Genomic DNA, 16,337 nt, shown 5'->3' on the forward strand with positions numbered 1-16,337 from the left:
CACACACACACACACACACACAAGAAGGATACCTTAGTAATTCTTCTTCTCTAGCATATTAGTCAGCTTTGTGTTGCTATGACCAAAACATCTGACAAAAACAACTTAAAGCAGGAAGGATTTATTTTTTATCACCATTTCAGAGAATTCAGTCCATAGGCAGCTGGCTCCAAGGCAGCCATTATGGTGGAAGGGAACTGCAGAGGAAGGCTGCTCCACTCAAGGGAGGGGGGAAGGAGAGGGAGAGGGGGAGGTGAGGAAACAAATCAGTTTTGGATGCAGGCAAGAGAAAAATCATAAATAAAATACTCCTTTTTTATTGTTACCTGTCATTTCTACAGGGTTTGTTTAAACTTGTTTATCATATTCTTCACCCTCCATTATTTGATTGCTATGTAAATAGCAAATACTAGCTCATTTGTCCATGATGTAAATTCTTGAAAACAGTCTGTGAACTTGAACTGTCCTTGCCAATGTTACTGATTTTTTTGAGCTTATCACCTGCGAAGTTCAGCTTCACTTCAACTTCACATCAGCCTGCGCAGGAAGGTTTTTTTCCCCCGATTTCCCATTTTGTACAATGAACCTGAGATTCGGGGAGGGAAGTAAATTTGTCCATTGTCACATAACTTGTGTGACCTAGGACTCTGAAAATTGGATTTTGTTTTTGGAAAGATGGTTTTTGTACCCAGACTCACAGTCTGGGCAAAGCAACAGATTTGAACTGCAATGTCATTAATCTAATCACTTGTTCCTTTTCTTTATAATGATAGGCTACTGAGTTCAACCAGTGGAAGAATGTCCTGTTTGTCATGCAGTTTCTTCTTTCCTGTTTTTTGGGGTAAGAAACCATAGATAAGAAGATGTATTGGTCAGTAGTCTCTTGACAAGTCAAATATTGTCTCTCCTGATCTGTCCAAGTCCCTTTGTCCAGGTTTATCTACATTTATCTAGAAAGTCCATTCTGCTCCCCATTTCCACAGGTTTTGCATTTGCAGATTCAACGAAAAGTGCATAGAAAATACTCAGAAAGAATTGAATCTATACTGAGCCTGACCAACTTTTAATTTTTGTCATTATTTTCTAGGCAATTCAGTTTAATAAGTATTCACATTGAGTTTCATTGTCTTAGGCATTATTAGTGACCTAGAGATATTTTAAAGTACAGAAGGATGGGCACAGGTTTTATAACAACGTTGCACCATTTTTCTTAAGGGACTTAGCATCTGTGGATATTGGTGTCCACAGGAGTCTTGGAACCAATGCCCTACGGATAGGAGGGATCCTGCAGCAAAGGGGTTGACCTTGATCCAGGACACTGAGAGCTCAGCCCAATAGGTCAGAAGCAAGCACGAAACTGTTTCGACTTTGAAAGTGATGCTAATATCACATTCTACTCCAAAATATGACATTGCCTATTGATTTTTGAAAGTTCATCTGAAAAAAAAGTCAGCTGACATCTGAGTTCAGTGCCAGGTTTTTGTCTTTGTCACCATGACCTTAGTTTCCCAAGATTCATTCCTAACACAAATATATAGCAATGACAACCTTTTCCCCTAGTGCTGTAGTTGCAGTATTCAGAGAAGTTTCTGAGGAGATATGTCCAGGCTGCAGGGTCATTCAATAATTAGGGTTTTGTTATTGAAATATCTTTATCTGTTGAGAGCTCTTGTGCCCTTTTTGATCTTCTAAAAACTTGGAAAATTCCTTTGCATGAGTAGTAAAGTAAGTTATTAGTAAATAATTCAATTAGTGCAAAAGAATAAATAGGAAACATCAGCTCTACCCCTTATTTCCCTCTCTAGCACTGTAGTTTTCCTCTCGAGAGAAGTAAGCCGGGCCCCACTAGTACACAGGAACCCAAGTCTTAACCCATATTGAAAGGGTCTTTCAATTACTGTCTCAGGGATTACTCATCAAAAGATTTTTTTCCTATGGAAAAAGATGAATATGCCCCCTTTCATTATGTGTAAATGGACTAAGACAATTCATGATTTCTTTGATCAGCATTTTAATTCTCAAACTTGACTGTAATTATCTCTAGTATAGTTGTATGAGAAGCGTTCATGTGTATCTTCCATTCATTAATTCTCTCTTTAACTGTGTCTAGTTTAATGTTTATCCTGTTATTGAAATTTTTAAGTGTTTTATATTCTATTTATACAAGTGCCACAGATTTTTTTTCTTAACTTATCTATTCATTCATAACATTCTTTCACTAGTGATCTTTGTGATTATATCTTTTATTTCTTGAAATGTTATACACATAGTTATTTTATATTCTGTGTTCGATGATTCCAATATCTGGAGTTCTGGGTTGGGTCTTCTCCTCCCCATTTTTTAATTGGTGCATTATTGTTGTACATACTGATGGGATTTGTTCTTACTTAACTGTTCATGCACACACAACACAATATAACAATATAATTTGGCCAGTATCATTCCCTAGCATTTCCCCCTCCCTCGCCACCTCCTGCCCCTTGGTCTCTTTCCTCTTTGATTATCATGAGGCCCATTCCCCGTCTTTCTTTTTTTTTCCTCTTTAGCTTCTGCATATGAGAGAAAACATGACCCTTAACCTTCTGAGTTTGACTTATTTTGCTTAATATAATGGTCTCTAGTCATACCCATGTTCCTGCAAATGACATAATTTAATTTTTCTTTATGGTTGAATAAAACTCCTTTGTGTATGTATACCATTCATCTACTGATGGACACCTAATCTGGATCCATAGTTCGGCTATTGTGAATTGTGGTGCTTTGAACATGGTTATGCATGTCTTGCTATGTATGCTTACTTTAATTCTTCAGGATACATACTGAGGAGTGGTATAGCTGGCTCATATAGTGGTTCCATTCCTAACCTTCTGAGTAACCTCCATACCAATTTCCATAGTGGTTGTACTAATTTATAGTCTCACCAACAGTATAAAAGTGTTTCTCTTTCTTTATATATTCTCCAACATTTCTTATTATTTATATTTTTGATGACTGCTATTCTGACTGATATGAGATGAAATCTCAGTGCAGTTTTTAGATTTGCATTTCCCTAATTGCTAATGATGTTGAACACTTTTTCATATATTTGTTGGCCATTTGTATTTCTTATTTTGATAGGTGACTATTAAATTTGCCAATTTATTTGATTTTTTGGTGTAAATTTTCTTTATATATTCTAGATATTAATCTTCTGTCAGAAGAGTAGCTAGCAAAGATTTTCTCCCATTCTGAATGTTCTCTCTTCACAATTTTTAATGTTTCCTTTGCTGTACAGAAGCTTTTTAATTTGATGCCATCCCACTTATTAACTTGGCATTATTTCCTGAGTTTTAGGGGTCCTATTAAGAAATTTGTTGCCTGTGCCTATATGTTGGAATGTTGATCCTATATTTTATTCTAGGAGTTGCATAGTTTCTGATCTGATTTCTAGGTCTTTGATTCATTTTGAGCTGACTTTTCTGTAGGGTGAGAAATAATGGTCTAGTTTCATTCATCTCCATGGGAATAACCAGTTTTCCCAGTGCCATTTGTTAGAAAGGCTGTCTGTTCTCCAGTGTATGTCTTTGCCACCTTTGTCAAGGATCAGATGAATGTAGGTGTCTGGGTTTATCTCTTAACTTCTATTCTGCACCTTTAGTCTCTGTTTTTAGACCAGTACCATGTAGTCTTTGTTACTGTAGCTCTGTAGTGTAATTTCAAGTCAGGGATTGGGATGCCTCCAGCATTGCTTTTTTGGTTTAGAATGACTTTGGCTATTCTGGGTCTTTTATTCTTCCAAATGAGTTTTAGGACTATTTTTTTCTAGTTCTGTGAGGAATGTCATTGGTATTTTGATGGGAATTACATTGAATTTGCATATTGCCTGTGGTGATACGGCCATGTTAATAATATTAATTCTGCCTATCCACAAACACGGGAGGGCTTTCCATCTTCCTGTGTCTTCTTCAATTTATTTTTTCTCTGTTTTATAGTTTTCATTGTAGAGGTCATTCACCTCCTTGGTTAGATTTACTCCTAGGTTTTTTTTTTTTTGTTTGTTTGTTTTTGTTTTGAGACTATTGTGAATGGAATTGTTTTCCTGGTTTCTTTCTTTCTCAGCAGATTCATTGCTGGTATATAGGAAAGCTATTGATTTTTGTATGTTGATTTTGTAACCTGCTACTTTGCCAAAATTGTTTGTTATTTCTAGCAGTCTTTTGGTGTAGTTCTTTGGGTCTTCTAGGTATACTTTCCATTTTTAAATCTCTTTTATTCCCTTGTCTTGCCTAACTGCTGGGGCTAGAATTTCTAGCACTATGTTAAATAGGAGTGGTAACGGGGGACATCCTTGTCTTGACCTGATTTTAAAGGAAAAACTTTCAGTTTTCTCCCATTTACTAGGAGGTTTGCTGTGGGTTTTCTATATGTCGTCTTTATGATGTTATGCTAGGTTCCTTTTATCCCTAGTTTCTTCAGTGTTTTTATTATGAATGGGTTTCGAATTTTGTCAAAGGCCTTTTCTGCATCTGTTGAGATTACTAAGTGATTCTTGTCCTGAATTCTGTTAATGTGATGAGTTATATTTATTGATTTGTGTATATTAAGCCATCCTTGCATCTATGGAATAAAACTGAGCCGTGGTATATACTTTTAATATGTTGTTGAACTCAATTTGCTAACATATTATTAAGAATTTTTGCATCTAAGTCCCTCAGGGATATCGGTCTGTAGTTTTTCTTTCCTTGATGTGACCTTGTCTGGTTTTGTATGAGTGTGATACTGGCTTCACAGAATAAATACCTTCAGTTCTTGGGAAACTCAGTATGAGTTTTCCTCTTAGGTAACTGTCATTGTTGTTCGCTTTCCTGTGTTTGGTGACCTGCAATTGTGAGCATATTGCTTTATCTTAATCAGTCCTGTGTCCTGGAATTGGAAACTAGAGAAACTTTCCTACAGGGACAAGCTGATTTTGCTTCTTCTGGTAGCCAGGGGTTGCCTTGGACTCGCCTGAGTCCACCATGTTTGAGGGCCTGGCTCTGTGGCCCTCCCCACCTGGGTTTGGACCTGGTGTCGGGTCCCAGATGGAGCTATTCCACCATGGTCCCCACCTTAAGGTCCCCACCTTAAGGTCGTCATCTTGTTCCTACTGTCTGCTTTATAATGTGGTAACTCTCTCAAGACCGACAATATCTTAAAGAATGTGTCCTTTCCAGACATTGATTTTCGGTAGTGGGAAGGTCCTTAGGTACTTAGCCATTGCTGGAAGCATCAGTTGAATTAAATATTTGTAGATTTCCCTGTTGTTGATGGAGAACATTTAACCTAGGGAGGAAAAAAAAAGCCACATTTGTGAGCCACCCTTTGTCAAGCCATCTCCCTCTCTGTGTTTTTCCTCTTTGATGAAAAAACAAAACAAAACAAACAGACAAACCAAAAAACCCAAGTCATACACATAAACTCAGCCCAGCTTCTTTCCCCTGCTGAGGATTCAGTCTTTCTCATTTCATCATGAACGTGATAAGAATCTGCTTTTGTTGTCTGCCTGGCCCTTTACCATCCAATCACAGCATGTTAATCAGCTTTTCGTTGCTGGGACCAAATACCCAACAAGGACAACTTAGAGGAGGAGAAATGTATTTTGGTCTCCGAGGTTCAGTCCATGGGGGTGCACTGCTCTGGACCCAAGGTGAAGTGGAACATCATGGCGGAAGGTGGTGGAGGAGGACCTCTGCTCAGTTCATGGCATCGAGGAAGCTGGGTGGGGGGGAAGCTGACCCCTCCAGGCCATGCCCCTGTGACCTACCTCCTCCAGCCACACCTCACCTGCCTACAGTGACCACTCAGTCCAATCAGACTCGGGGGCTGATTAGGTTCCAGCTCTCACAATCCAATCATCTCACCTCTAAAAATCCTGCGCTAACTCGGGAGCTTTGGGGGACACCTCAGATCCAAACCCTAACACAGGGCATGAAAGTAGTCAAGAGGTAAACCCTCTGAAGTCAGCCACCTCGGTGGTAATATGGTGGCAGCCCCTGCTATGAGCTGTCAATCAAGGGCTTGTCCCTCAGGGGCTAGACTCTGTCTGTGCCTGAGACCATGCATTTCCTCCCCGTTTACTAAAGGACTTCTTAGGAAACAAGTAGTCTCTGGTCAACTTATGATCAGTTGTCATTATCCATGAATGTCACGAAGGTAAAGGTATTGTGAATAAGTCAGGGAACATGATAAAATCAACAATTTAGCTTCCTCCCAACTCTAAGGATAAAAACTAAGGAGATGCCAGTTTTTGAAGTGGGTCTTAAGGGGGAGACTCAAATCCTGGTGCCATCCCACACTTAAGGACTGAATTGTGGACTCAGATGACCTGGGTTTGAATTCTAGCTTTACCACTTATTATGAGCTGTGGGTTCTTGGGCAAGTTATATGACCTCTCCAAGCCTCAGTTGTCTTATCTTTAAAACAGGAACAATGAGCTAAAGTAACTGATTTATAGGAATGAAGTTATATGAATTGAGTGATTTAATAGTAAAGAGAACATGCTAAACACAGAGAATATGTGCAATAAGAAATGCTTTTTTTTTTTTTTTTGTACTGGGATTGAGCCGCAGGGGTGCTTAACCACTGAGACACATCCCCAGCCCTTTATATATTTTATTTAGAGAGAGGGTCTTCCTGAGTTGCTTAGGGCCTCACTAAGTTGCTAAAGCTGGCTTTGAGCTTGCGATCCTCCTGCCTCAGCCTCCTGAGCTAGATCATTTGTTCTTGGAGGCAGCCTGGTGTCCTCTTCAGCCAGGCAGATTTGGCTCTCCCTATATACAGCCCGTGGTTTCAAACGTTTTTCTTCTTTTATGTACACTTTACCTCTCATGGTTACCTTTTAACTCTGGAAGTGCTGTGGAAGGAAGCTTTGATTCTGGCCTGGTGGATTCTCAAAGGACACCCCCGTGGGCTGAGTACCTGCCTTTCCAAAGACCTGGAAGCCATTGCAAACTTTGACCACATCCTTGTGTTTGGGGACTGGCCCTGGGCATGGGCAGTCCTTTCTTTCCTGATGGATGCTCAGTGGGCATCTCAGGGTTAGTCACAGGCATGTCCAGTGTGGGACTCCCTGAGAGCCGGGCTCAGTGTCTGGGTTCGTCTCACTGCTTTGAAGTTTGCATGTCAAACTTGCCTTCCTCAATAACCAAACCTCTGTTCTCAGTCGAAAATATAATTAAGAAATTATTACACTCTTTAAAAAAGTATTCTAAGAAGTTGCTGAAATGGTAGAAGGATGGATGTTTGATTTCCTTTCAATTTGTGGCAGGGGATTCAGTATTAGGAAACAGCACTCTATGTGATCAGGCAGAGGACTCAGTATTAGGAAACAGCACTCTGTGATCAGGTAGAGGACTCAGTATTAGGAAACAGCACTCTGTGATCAGGCAGAGGACTCAGTATTAGGAAACAGCACTCTGTGCCACCAGGGGTTTGTAAGTATAGCATATGGAGTTACCTGGAGTGAAGCTACTTCAGGAAGGTGAACTGGATTATAGGAGGCAAGATGTTTTAGTGCTAAGGTAAAATATAGAATGGGATTTAGGTCGACAGACTAGATGTTTGAGAAGCTAGCTCCGCAGGTCTTTTTAATCTTGCTGAGAAATTACAGCTTCCAGTTCATTTCTTCCAGTGGCTGGCACTGTCCCCTGGGTCCCAAGAGGATTATCCTAATTGGTTTCTGCCCCAGAGGCAGGCTCTTTGATTCTATTGAAGCAGTAATGGATTCCTTAATTGAAACCCCAAAGTATCAAATTTTGCCTATTCACAGCCCCCCAAATGCCCTATTTCTGTATTTTCAACTCATTCTTCTGAAGAGGTAGGAACAGGAGAAAGTTGGATCCTGCTGGTTTCCCTGTCAGGGGGCTAAGGGAACCCGTCATGGGTGTGAATGTTTCCATCTCATGTCTGGGAAGATGTTAGTGGAAGGTTTGAGCTTCAGAAAGATGCTTCGTGTGTACCCCATGACCTTGTGCATCTGGCATGTGACAAGGTCCTGGGTTGGATGCAGCTCTTCCCAGAGACGAGGAAGCGGGATTACTTGAAATTCTTTGAAATCTAGAATTAAAACAGAAAATGTGCCTTGGTCCTGGGTGGAAAAAACAGACTCACACTGAGCTCCTCCCACTGTTCACTCACAACACAGGTCACGCCTGTGACCTCTTAGGGTGTGGGAGTGTCTCCTCACCAGCAAGTAAGCCATTGATTCTGCAGTGGACCCCAGCCGGTGTCCCCTGATTCACTTCAGTTCTGACAAGTTGAAGGCTCCGTCCCTAAGATCTCTCCCACTTCCGAACCAGCGGCAAGCCCAGGCCTTCCAACTGGCTAAAATTGGGGTTCTCACCACCCCCTCCTGGAGTTTGAGGAATTTACTAGAATGTCTCCCAGAATTCAGGGAAACTCTGCATACTGACCAGCTGATTTTAAAGGATGCAAATGAACAACTGGACAGACAAGATGGACACACAGGTGAGGTCTGGAAGGGCCCCCAGAGCAGGAGCTCCCACCCATCGCTGTGCAGCTGGAGTGTGGCCAGGTGGGCGAGTCTGCTCTTGGTCTCCTTCTGTGAGCCTCCATGAGCTCCGCTGTGCAGAAGCCCTGTGACTCCTGTCCTTTTGGATTCTTACCGTGACTTCATTTGTGGACATCGGTAACCCTATAGAAATGGGCCTGGGCAGAGGGCAGAATCCAGTGCTGATAGGGCAGCTAGGAAACCCAGCAAGGTGCAGGCTCCTCTTGGCCCCTGTGCAGCCCGCCTTCCTCCTGGACATGGGGCAGGGCCTTGGTGGCCATCTCCAGGACAAGAAAGTGTGGGGGAGATTAGAGTAGATGGCCTGCCCTGGGAAGACAGAGTCTAGTGCCCGTGGCCAACGCTGAGGAGGGAGCTCTGCACCTGAAACCTGGGATGAAAATCATCCCAGGTTGGTAGGAGGCGTGTAGAAGTGATCTTTTATTATCTGAACATTTGCGTGGAATTTCTGGGTGTGCTGGTGCATGAAAGGTAACCAGTAACAGTCAGCCAGGTCATGTGAGTTGTTTGTGACTGGCGTGGTTGGGCCAGATTAACCTCGGGTAAATCAGTTATTTTTTAGGTCACTTTTAGAAGCAGGAAGAAGCCTTTGGGTTTCCACCTGGGCACCCTACTCCTGGGGGCCCCATAAGCCACAACACTCACCTGGCAGTTATTACCAGAAAAACTGTGCATAATAATGTGCCATTATTCTTCAAATGTACACAGATAATATTATGTTTTAAAGTGGAAAAAAATTAGAATTCAGCAGTGTTTTAAAATATTTTTGCATTTTGTTAATCCGAAAATCAAAACTGCTGACACATGGAGGTTGATGTTTTTGATGTTACAAGTGGTGTAGTTTCTTTTGTGTGGAGTTAACAGAGGCTCTTTTAGTCCAAAGCCTTGGTCTTATCCAATGTGCCCTGCAGGTACTTACTTGTATATAGAAATAGTTTCTTTAAAAATAATTTCTATGTTCTACTTTGATCCTAGTGGTGTATAGCCTCCCTCTCTGGGGACATCTAGTGGCCATGGTGTGAAATGCAGCCTGTCTGGCTGGAAGTCTTCTGTCACTAAGACAGCTGTCAGAGAGGGATCCCCTTCCTCTAGCCACCCACACTCCTGGTAGATGGGTACTGGGATCTTAGATCCCATCCACAGGTTCTGATTGCACACCGAGTTGCTTTCATTAAGGTGCAGTTGGTCTCCTGTGTCACATGATTGGAACTTTAGAATTGGGATTTTAAAGCCAAGATAAAAACAAGGGCATTCATGATTTTCCTTGGTTGAAGGCTGTGTTCAAGTTTCAGAAGGCTGCAGGAAGCAGCCAGCCCTGTCCTCTCTGGACTGGACATCTCTTATTTTTCTGGACTCTGAGTCCCTCCAGGGCTGACGCTGTGGATTAACTTCTTCAAGGCCAAGGTGCATCCGCACTCGGTGACGCCACATTGACTTTTTAAATCTTTTCATTTTAGGCTTGAGTAGGATTATTGCAGTTTTCTAAACTAATGTTGAATTCACTAAATTGTAACAATTCTAAAACATAGGTTTTTCTGAATCTTCCAAGTTTATCGTCTAAATACACTGCTCGTAAAGTTAGTAATTTTTCTATAACGGTAAAGACATCAGCTTCCATTATTTGATTCGCGGTTTATTAACTCAAGTTTAACTGATTTACATCTACTAGACATTTTACTGTGAATTCGTTCCATTCACAACTTAGTGAACCCAACCATTTTAAACGTTTTAAACTGCATTTACAATTGTGATCTGCTGGGTTTTTCCTGACTACCCCAACCCCTGGGGCTGGCTGTCAGAGCTAATAGGTTTCTTTATGCACTTAGGCAGCTCTTTGAAATCTAATAAAGCAAACTTGGAAAATGTGGCCAATCAGTTTTTCATTATTGTCCTGCTGGGGACAGAACCCAGGGACTGGGGTGTGCCGGGCAAGCAGCGCTCTTCCCAACGAGCTACATCCCCAGTCTGTCCGTCAGCTTTTAAAGCGAACATTTGAATGCTGTATACAGGTTTACTCAGACTCTTATTCCTTTCAAATTAAAACTGCAAGCCTCATATCAGTTACACATTTCAAATTAAAACCACAGAGGTCTCGAACTTGCCCACTTGTTCTAATTACCTAATATCCAGCGTACACATTCCTCTGAAGGTCACAGACTGCAGGTTTGTGGTTTATTCCTCCTGTAAATTTTGATGGGCTTTAGCTCAAATATTTTTCCCTCTACCATTCCTAGTAGAAAACACACTCAGGTCAAGCGGGGTTCTAGCATTGAAGGTCTGTGACGCTGATTCTGTTGGTAACCATCAGCAGGCTGAGCCCGGCACTTAAGACTGGCAGGAAGAGCTTTTCTTTCACCTGGGGTTTATCTTTACAACCCCACGCATCTTATGCATTCCATGTACATTTCAAATTTCACTTGGCCAATTTTCTTTTTTGGGTACCAAGTATTGAACTCAGGGGCACTTGACCACTGAGCCACATCCCCAGCCCTATTTTGTATTTTTTTTAGAGACAGGGTCTCACTGAGTTGCTTAGTGCCTCAAAGTTGCTGAGGCTGGCTTTGAACTCACAGTTCTTCTGTCTCAGCCTCCCGAGCCACTGGGATTACAGTCATGCACTACCACACCTGGCCACTCAGCCAGTTTCGATATTAATCCCTTCAACATTTAACCATGTGATGTGGGTGAGTGGAATTTTGCATCCCACTTAGGTCCTGGCTAATTTCCTTCAGTACTTGATAAGAATCAACTCACTTCTTTACCTCTGACTGGATTCGACCTTCTTTTTTTTCCTGTGTATATGTTTTCCTGTCTGGCACTTAGTCACAATTCTGCAGTCATTTTACTGACAAGTAAGTGCCAGTACTTACTGGCAGTGGTAAGTGCTTGAATTAACTTTGGTAAGAGGGTACAGGAGTACCATGGCAGGTGGAATCTACTAATTCCAATTTTCTTTGCCTAAAGCCAGCACTCGCTCAGCTGCTTTTCTCTTCTAACACCCACATCCTCTATGTGGCTGCACACATGAGAATCACCTGTGGAACTTTCCTGTCACCTCAAGCCAGTGGAATGGGAGCCTCTGCTGGGCATTGAGGTGTGTGTGCAAAGAGCAGCAGGTGATTCTGAGTCCACCAGAAGGTCCACACCACTGGGGTAACGTAGCCACTAAGTGAAAGATTCAGGTGGTTTAAAAAAATCTCCTCTCCATGTTGTGGAAAGTCTATTGGAAAATGTGTGGAGAACATGAGAACAACACCAGGTTAGGAGGTGTGGCTGAGGCTCAGCTGGGGCATTTTCCTGGGGTACGGATGTCTTTGGTGGAGGTGTCTTAAGGTGTGGGTTGTACGACCTTGGTACTTGTCCTTCCCTTCTCTGCCTGTGGCCCCCAGCACGCGCAGGCACAAGCTCAGCTGTTGCTTTCTTTGACTCAGGTTCCTCCTGATGTACTCCACGGTCCTGTGCAGCTATTACAACTCAGCCCTGACCACGGCGGTGGTTGGTGCCATCAAGGTGAGTGGAGGGGCCTTGCAGTGAACATACATGGAAGCTGAGCTTGGTTTTGAGGGCTAGTGAGAAGGGCTTCTTGTGCCATTTGCATCTGGTCTGGGTGACCCTGTCTCACTCTCTCTAATCCCCTAATGCATCCAGCAGAGGGAGGACTTGCTAATTTAGAAAGGAAAACAAATTATTAATTTTAAGTGAGCTACAGTGTAGTTTTCTGGAAGAACTGGCTACTAAGAACGGGACCCTGGGAAGGACGGTTTTCAGCCAGGTCTGTGCTCAGTTGTAGTTGTGGATCAGCGTGTGTGTGTGTGTGTGTGTGTGTGTGCATTTGAACACACACGGGAATGAACAGGGCTGGAGTTTCTGAATTCTCTTCTGCAGGTTCTTGGTTTTCTATTCACTCAACTTCCTGGAGTGAGGGGCAGTAGACCTATCTGTTGGCTTCCCAAGGCCTCCTACATACAGTGGACAGAGTGCTGCTTGGAATTTATTAGATGCCTCTACTCTGTTCAATTTTAGGTTCAATATGACTAAAATTCATCACTCAAAAGATGGGATCTGGCAAGCTGATTACAATTCAATTCTTCAGACAGGGGCAGAGAATAATGCCGTTTTCTGTTATTATATCATATTTTACTTTCTTTTTTTGTATTTTTTTAGTTGTAGGTGGACACAATACCTTTATTTTATTTTATTTTTATGTGGTGCTGAGAATCGAACCCAGTGCCTCACGAGTGCCAGGCAGGTGCTCTATTTCTTTATAAAACCACCTGTGATGCTTTTTAATTCATTTATTGGATATTCATGAAAAATTACTCTCTTCAAAACTCTATGAAAAGTAGACTGCCTAGCTTCAGATTTTTCCTGTTTTATGTATCCCCCCACCCCATCCTTTGCTTGGAATGACAGATTCTCTCTCCTCTTGCAGAACGTGTCTGTCGCCTACATTGGAATGTTAGTTGGTGGAGACTACATTTTCTCCCTATTAAACTTTATAGGGTTAAATATTTGGTGAGTGATATTTTTAAATGAACTTATTTCAATTAAATCACATTTTTAAAGATTGATATGTAATAAGCAAAAGATCCAAGAGAGATGTTACATTTTTAGCCAGCAAGTATTACAATATTACAGTTTCTAGACTAGTTTTACTTGAATCATTCAGTTTCTCTCTGGTTTTTCTTTTTCCTTCTCTCTCTCTCTCTCTCTCTCTCTCTCTCTCTCTCTCTCTCTCTTCTACTGATCAGACCCAGAACCTCCTTCAAGGCAGACAAATGCTCTACCACTGAGCTATAGCCCCAGTTCCTCTATTTTTATGACTTAATCCCTTGTGTGGATTCACGGGGACATATGTCATAAAAATTCACCTGGCCAGGATCTGAATTTGATTCATGTATCTTCCTCAAAGAGACGTCCCCTAAAGCTACCTGTCTTCCTCCTGCCCAGAGGCTTCATGAACTTGTGCCTTCACCGTGTTGTACTTTAAAAGATGCTGTGAGAATTTACTAGCTGCCTTTTGAAAGGTATTTTGGGCCAGGCATGGGGGCTGTTGGCTTAGGATAATGGAACACAGGGGAATGTAGTTTATTTATTAAAAAACCATTTATTTTGTTTCTGATGTTCTCTGTCAGATCAGACCCCAACCCCCCACTCCCTGCTACCAAAGATTTGTAAATAAGAGGAGAAAATCTCATCAAGGAATCCACAAACTCAAGGAAGCCCCCCCTCACCCCCCAGATCTATTTATAAGAGTGTCAGTGACCGCTGGTGCAGCACCATGGAATTCCCAGCTTTTTATTCTCACTGTTTCTCCTCCAGCATGGCAGGTGGCCTGAGGTACTCCTTCTTGACACTCAGCAGCCAGTTGAAACCTAAACAGCCCGTGGATGAAGAAAACACCCCCCCTGGATTTGAAGCCTTAGAGTCTGGGGCAGAATGCAGACTGGGGGCACAGGGAGGGCATTCCTAGCAGGGCAGCGAAACCAGAAGTTTCCTACGGGGGACATTCACCCCGTGGTCAAAGAGCACCCACAGGAACGTCTGCAAAACGCAAAGACAGCTACCTCAACGCACTGCGCCTTGAGCCCTCGGGCTCCTGCACAGAACCTGAGCAGCTGGCAGCGGGGCTGTTCAGACTGGCCAGTGAGACTTGTGCAGGGACACCAGCGCTCCCCGGTGGGGGTCGGCTGCCCTTCCCTGCCCTGGGCTCTTGGAGGGCGGGAGGGCGACACTCAGTGGTGACTTTTCTTACCAGCACCTTTGCCTTAATTTCAAGGGTCAATGAGACCTTTTTTTTCTCTTAGTTTAAGCAAATCTACTTTAATAAAACTACCCAATGATCTACCAGGAAAATTGTTAGCTTTGATTGAAGCTATGCTGGGGTCTTTTCCTTCTTATCTAAATAAAATAAAAAGCCATTTTCTATGTATGTGTCCTGCTGTGATATTATTGTAGACAGAAAACCGTCGGTTTCTCACCATGTAGAAGACTCTATCTTGAAAGGGACAATGGGGGCCTCCTTTTAGGATGCACATTTGGAAAAATGACAGAGTTACTCAGTGGGGAAACAGGCTCAGGGTCTGGTCTGTCAGTATGGAAGCGGCTTTTCTGCCTGCTTCTTCACATCCCCCTCCAGGTTTGTTCAAGGGACTTTGAAATTCGGACCAGGTGGGCTTTAAGCAAAGGGGTATCTCCTCCCAGGCTCCCCTACCACCCAGACAGCTGGAGTATGGGAAGGCACCTGAATGGATAGTGTCACCTTTACCCTCACCATCAGGAAACGGGCTGTCCCCATCGTAGTGATGCAGGTGTGGGGACAGGACACTTTCTCCCTCCCTCTCTAAAGGTTTGTGTTGTTGCCCCAAATGATCTGGAAATAGAGCAACAGGAGAAAGGCATGCACACTTACTAATGCTCATGTGTGTGGCAGCCCCACAGGGCATGGACCTCAAGGGCCAGGTGGTTCCAGTTCAGTTCCCCCTCACGGGGAGAGGGAAGTGGAGTGTAGCAGTTGGAGGGTAGTAGACTCTTAGGGGAGGTGATCCAGCCAGTCCACTTCTGGGCCTTTGGCCATGAAAGCACGATCCTTGAAAGCAAGGTCTCGATGAGGTGTCCCTACAGCTGGGCTCACAGCAGTATTACAAGAGCCAAAACGTGGAAGCAAACCAAGTGTCCATCAACAGGCGAATGGCTGTGCAGAACGCAGTCTGCAGGTACGGTCCATTCCATCTTAAAGAGGAAGGGAATTCTGACAGGTGCTCCCCCATGGATGAACCTCGAGGATATTTCGCTAAGTGAGATAAGCTGTCTAAAGCAGTCAGATTCCCAGAGACACACCGTAGGATGCAGGTTGCCAGAGCAGAGGGAAGGGAAGTGGGGAGTTGTTTGACAGGTGTAGGGTTTCCCTTGTGCAAAATGAAGAAGTTCTGGAAATTGGTGGCACAGCAACATAAATGTAACTTATACTAATTAATTTTGGGAGGGGGGAGGAGAAACTGACACTGAGCTGCTTTCCTTCATGTCTACACCACTTTGTTACTTATTTACCTTTTAAAAAATATTTTTAGTTGTAGTTGGACACAATAACTTTATTTATTTATTTTTATATGGTGCTGAGGATCGAACCCAGGCCTGGTGTGTTCTAGGTGAGTGCTCTACCACTGAGCCACAACCCCAGCTATTTATTTATTTTTAATGTGGTGCTGGGGATCGAACCCAGGGCCCCATAGGTGGGAGGCGAGTGCTCTCCCACATTGCTGCAGCCCTGGACTGACCCCTCTATACTCTCACCCGTGAGGTTCTGATTTCTTCACATCCTTGATAATGAGGTATTTTCTGTTTCATGTTTCGTCTTGTTGGGTTTTGGTTATGATGATCCTAAGAGGAAAGATGCCTGTTTTTGATTTTCAATTCCCTGATTCACCAGTGATGTGGAACATTTTTTTTTTTTCACATGTTTTCTGGCCACTGTGATCTTAAGAGAAATGTCGGTTCAAGTCCTGTGCTCATTTCTTAATCATGCTGTTTGGTTGCTGTTGAGTTGTAGGAGTCCTTTATTCTTTCTGTTTACTTTTAAAAGGTGTTTAGAGCATGACTTTGGGGCTTCCCAACTGTTGACATTACTGCCTTTTGTTTCATCAACAGAGACCAAAAATGTTGAGAAAAAACAAAGGAATGTTAACTTTTGCCTTATTGCGTGAGAGAGAGAGAGAGAGAGAGAGAGAGAGAGAGAGAGAGAGAGAGACAGGGAGGGAGGGAGGATGTTATTCTACATTCTTTAAAGTTCATT

General features: G+C 42.8%; 1 protein-coding gene across 1 annotated transcript in view; it reads left to right on the forward strand.

Moving 5' to 3' along the window:
- Slc35d2 (solute carrier family 35 member D2) overlaps positions 1–14,473 on the forward strand; it is a 49,478-nt gene extending 35,005 nt beyond the window's left edge. The window contains exons 9-12 of the mRNA XM_048800333.1: positions 774–841; positions 11,977–12,055; positions 12,978–13,060; positions 13,868–14,473. Of these exons, the coding sequence (XP_048656290.1) occupies positions 774–841; positions 11,977–12,055; positions 12,978–13,060; positions 13,868–14,018 (381 nt within the window). The 3' untranslated portion in view covers positions 14,019–14,473. The remainder of the gene's footprint in view (positions 1–773; positions 842–11,976; positions 12,056–12,977; positions 13,061–13,867) is intronic.
- The last annotated feature ends 1,864 nt before the right edge of the window (positions 14,474–16,337 follow it).

Source organism: Marmota marmota, unplaced genomic scaffold (assembly GCF_001458135.2).
Source record: "Marmota marmota marmota unplaced genomic scaffold, marMar, whole genome shotgun sequence".
NCBI classification, from domain to species: Eukaryota; Metazoa; Chordata; class Mammalia; order Rodentia; family Sciuridae; genus Marmota; species Marmota marmota.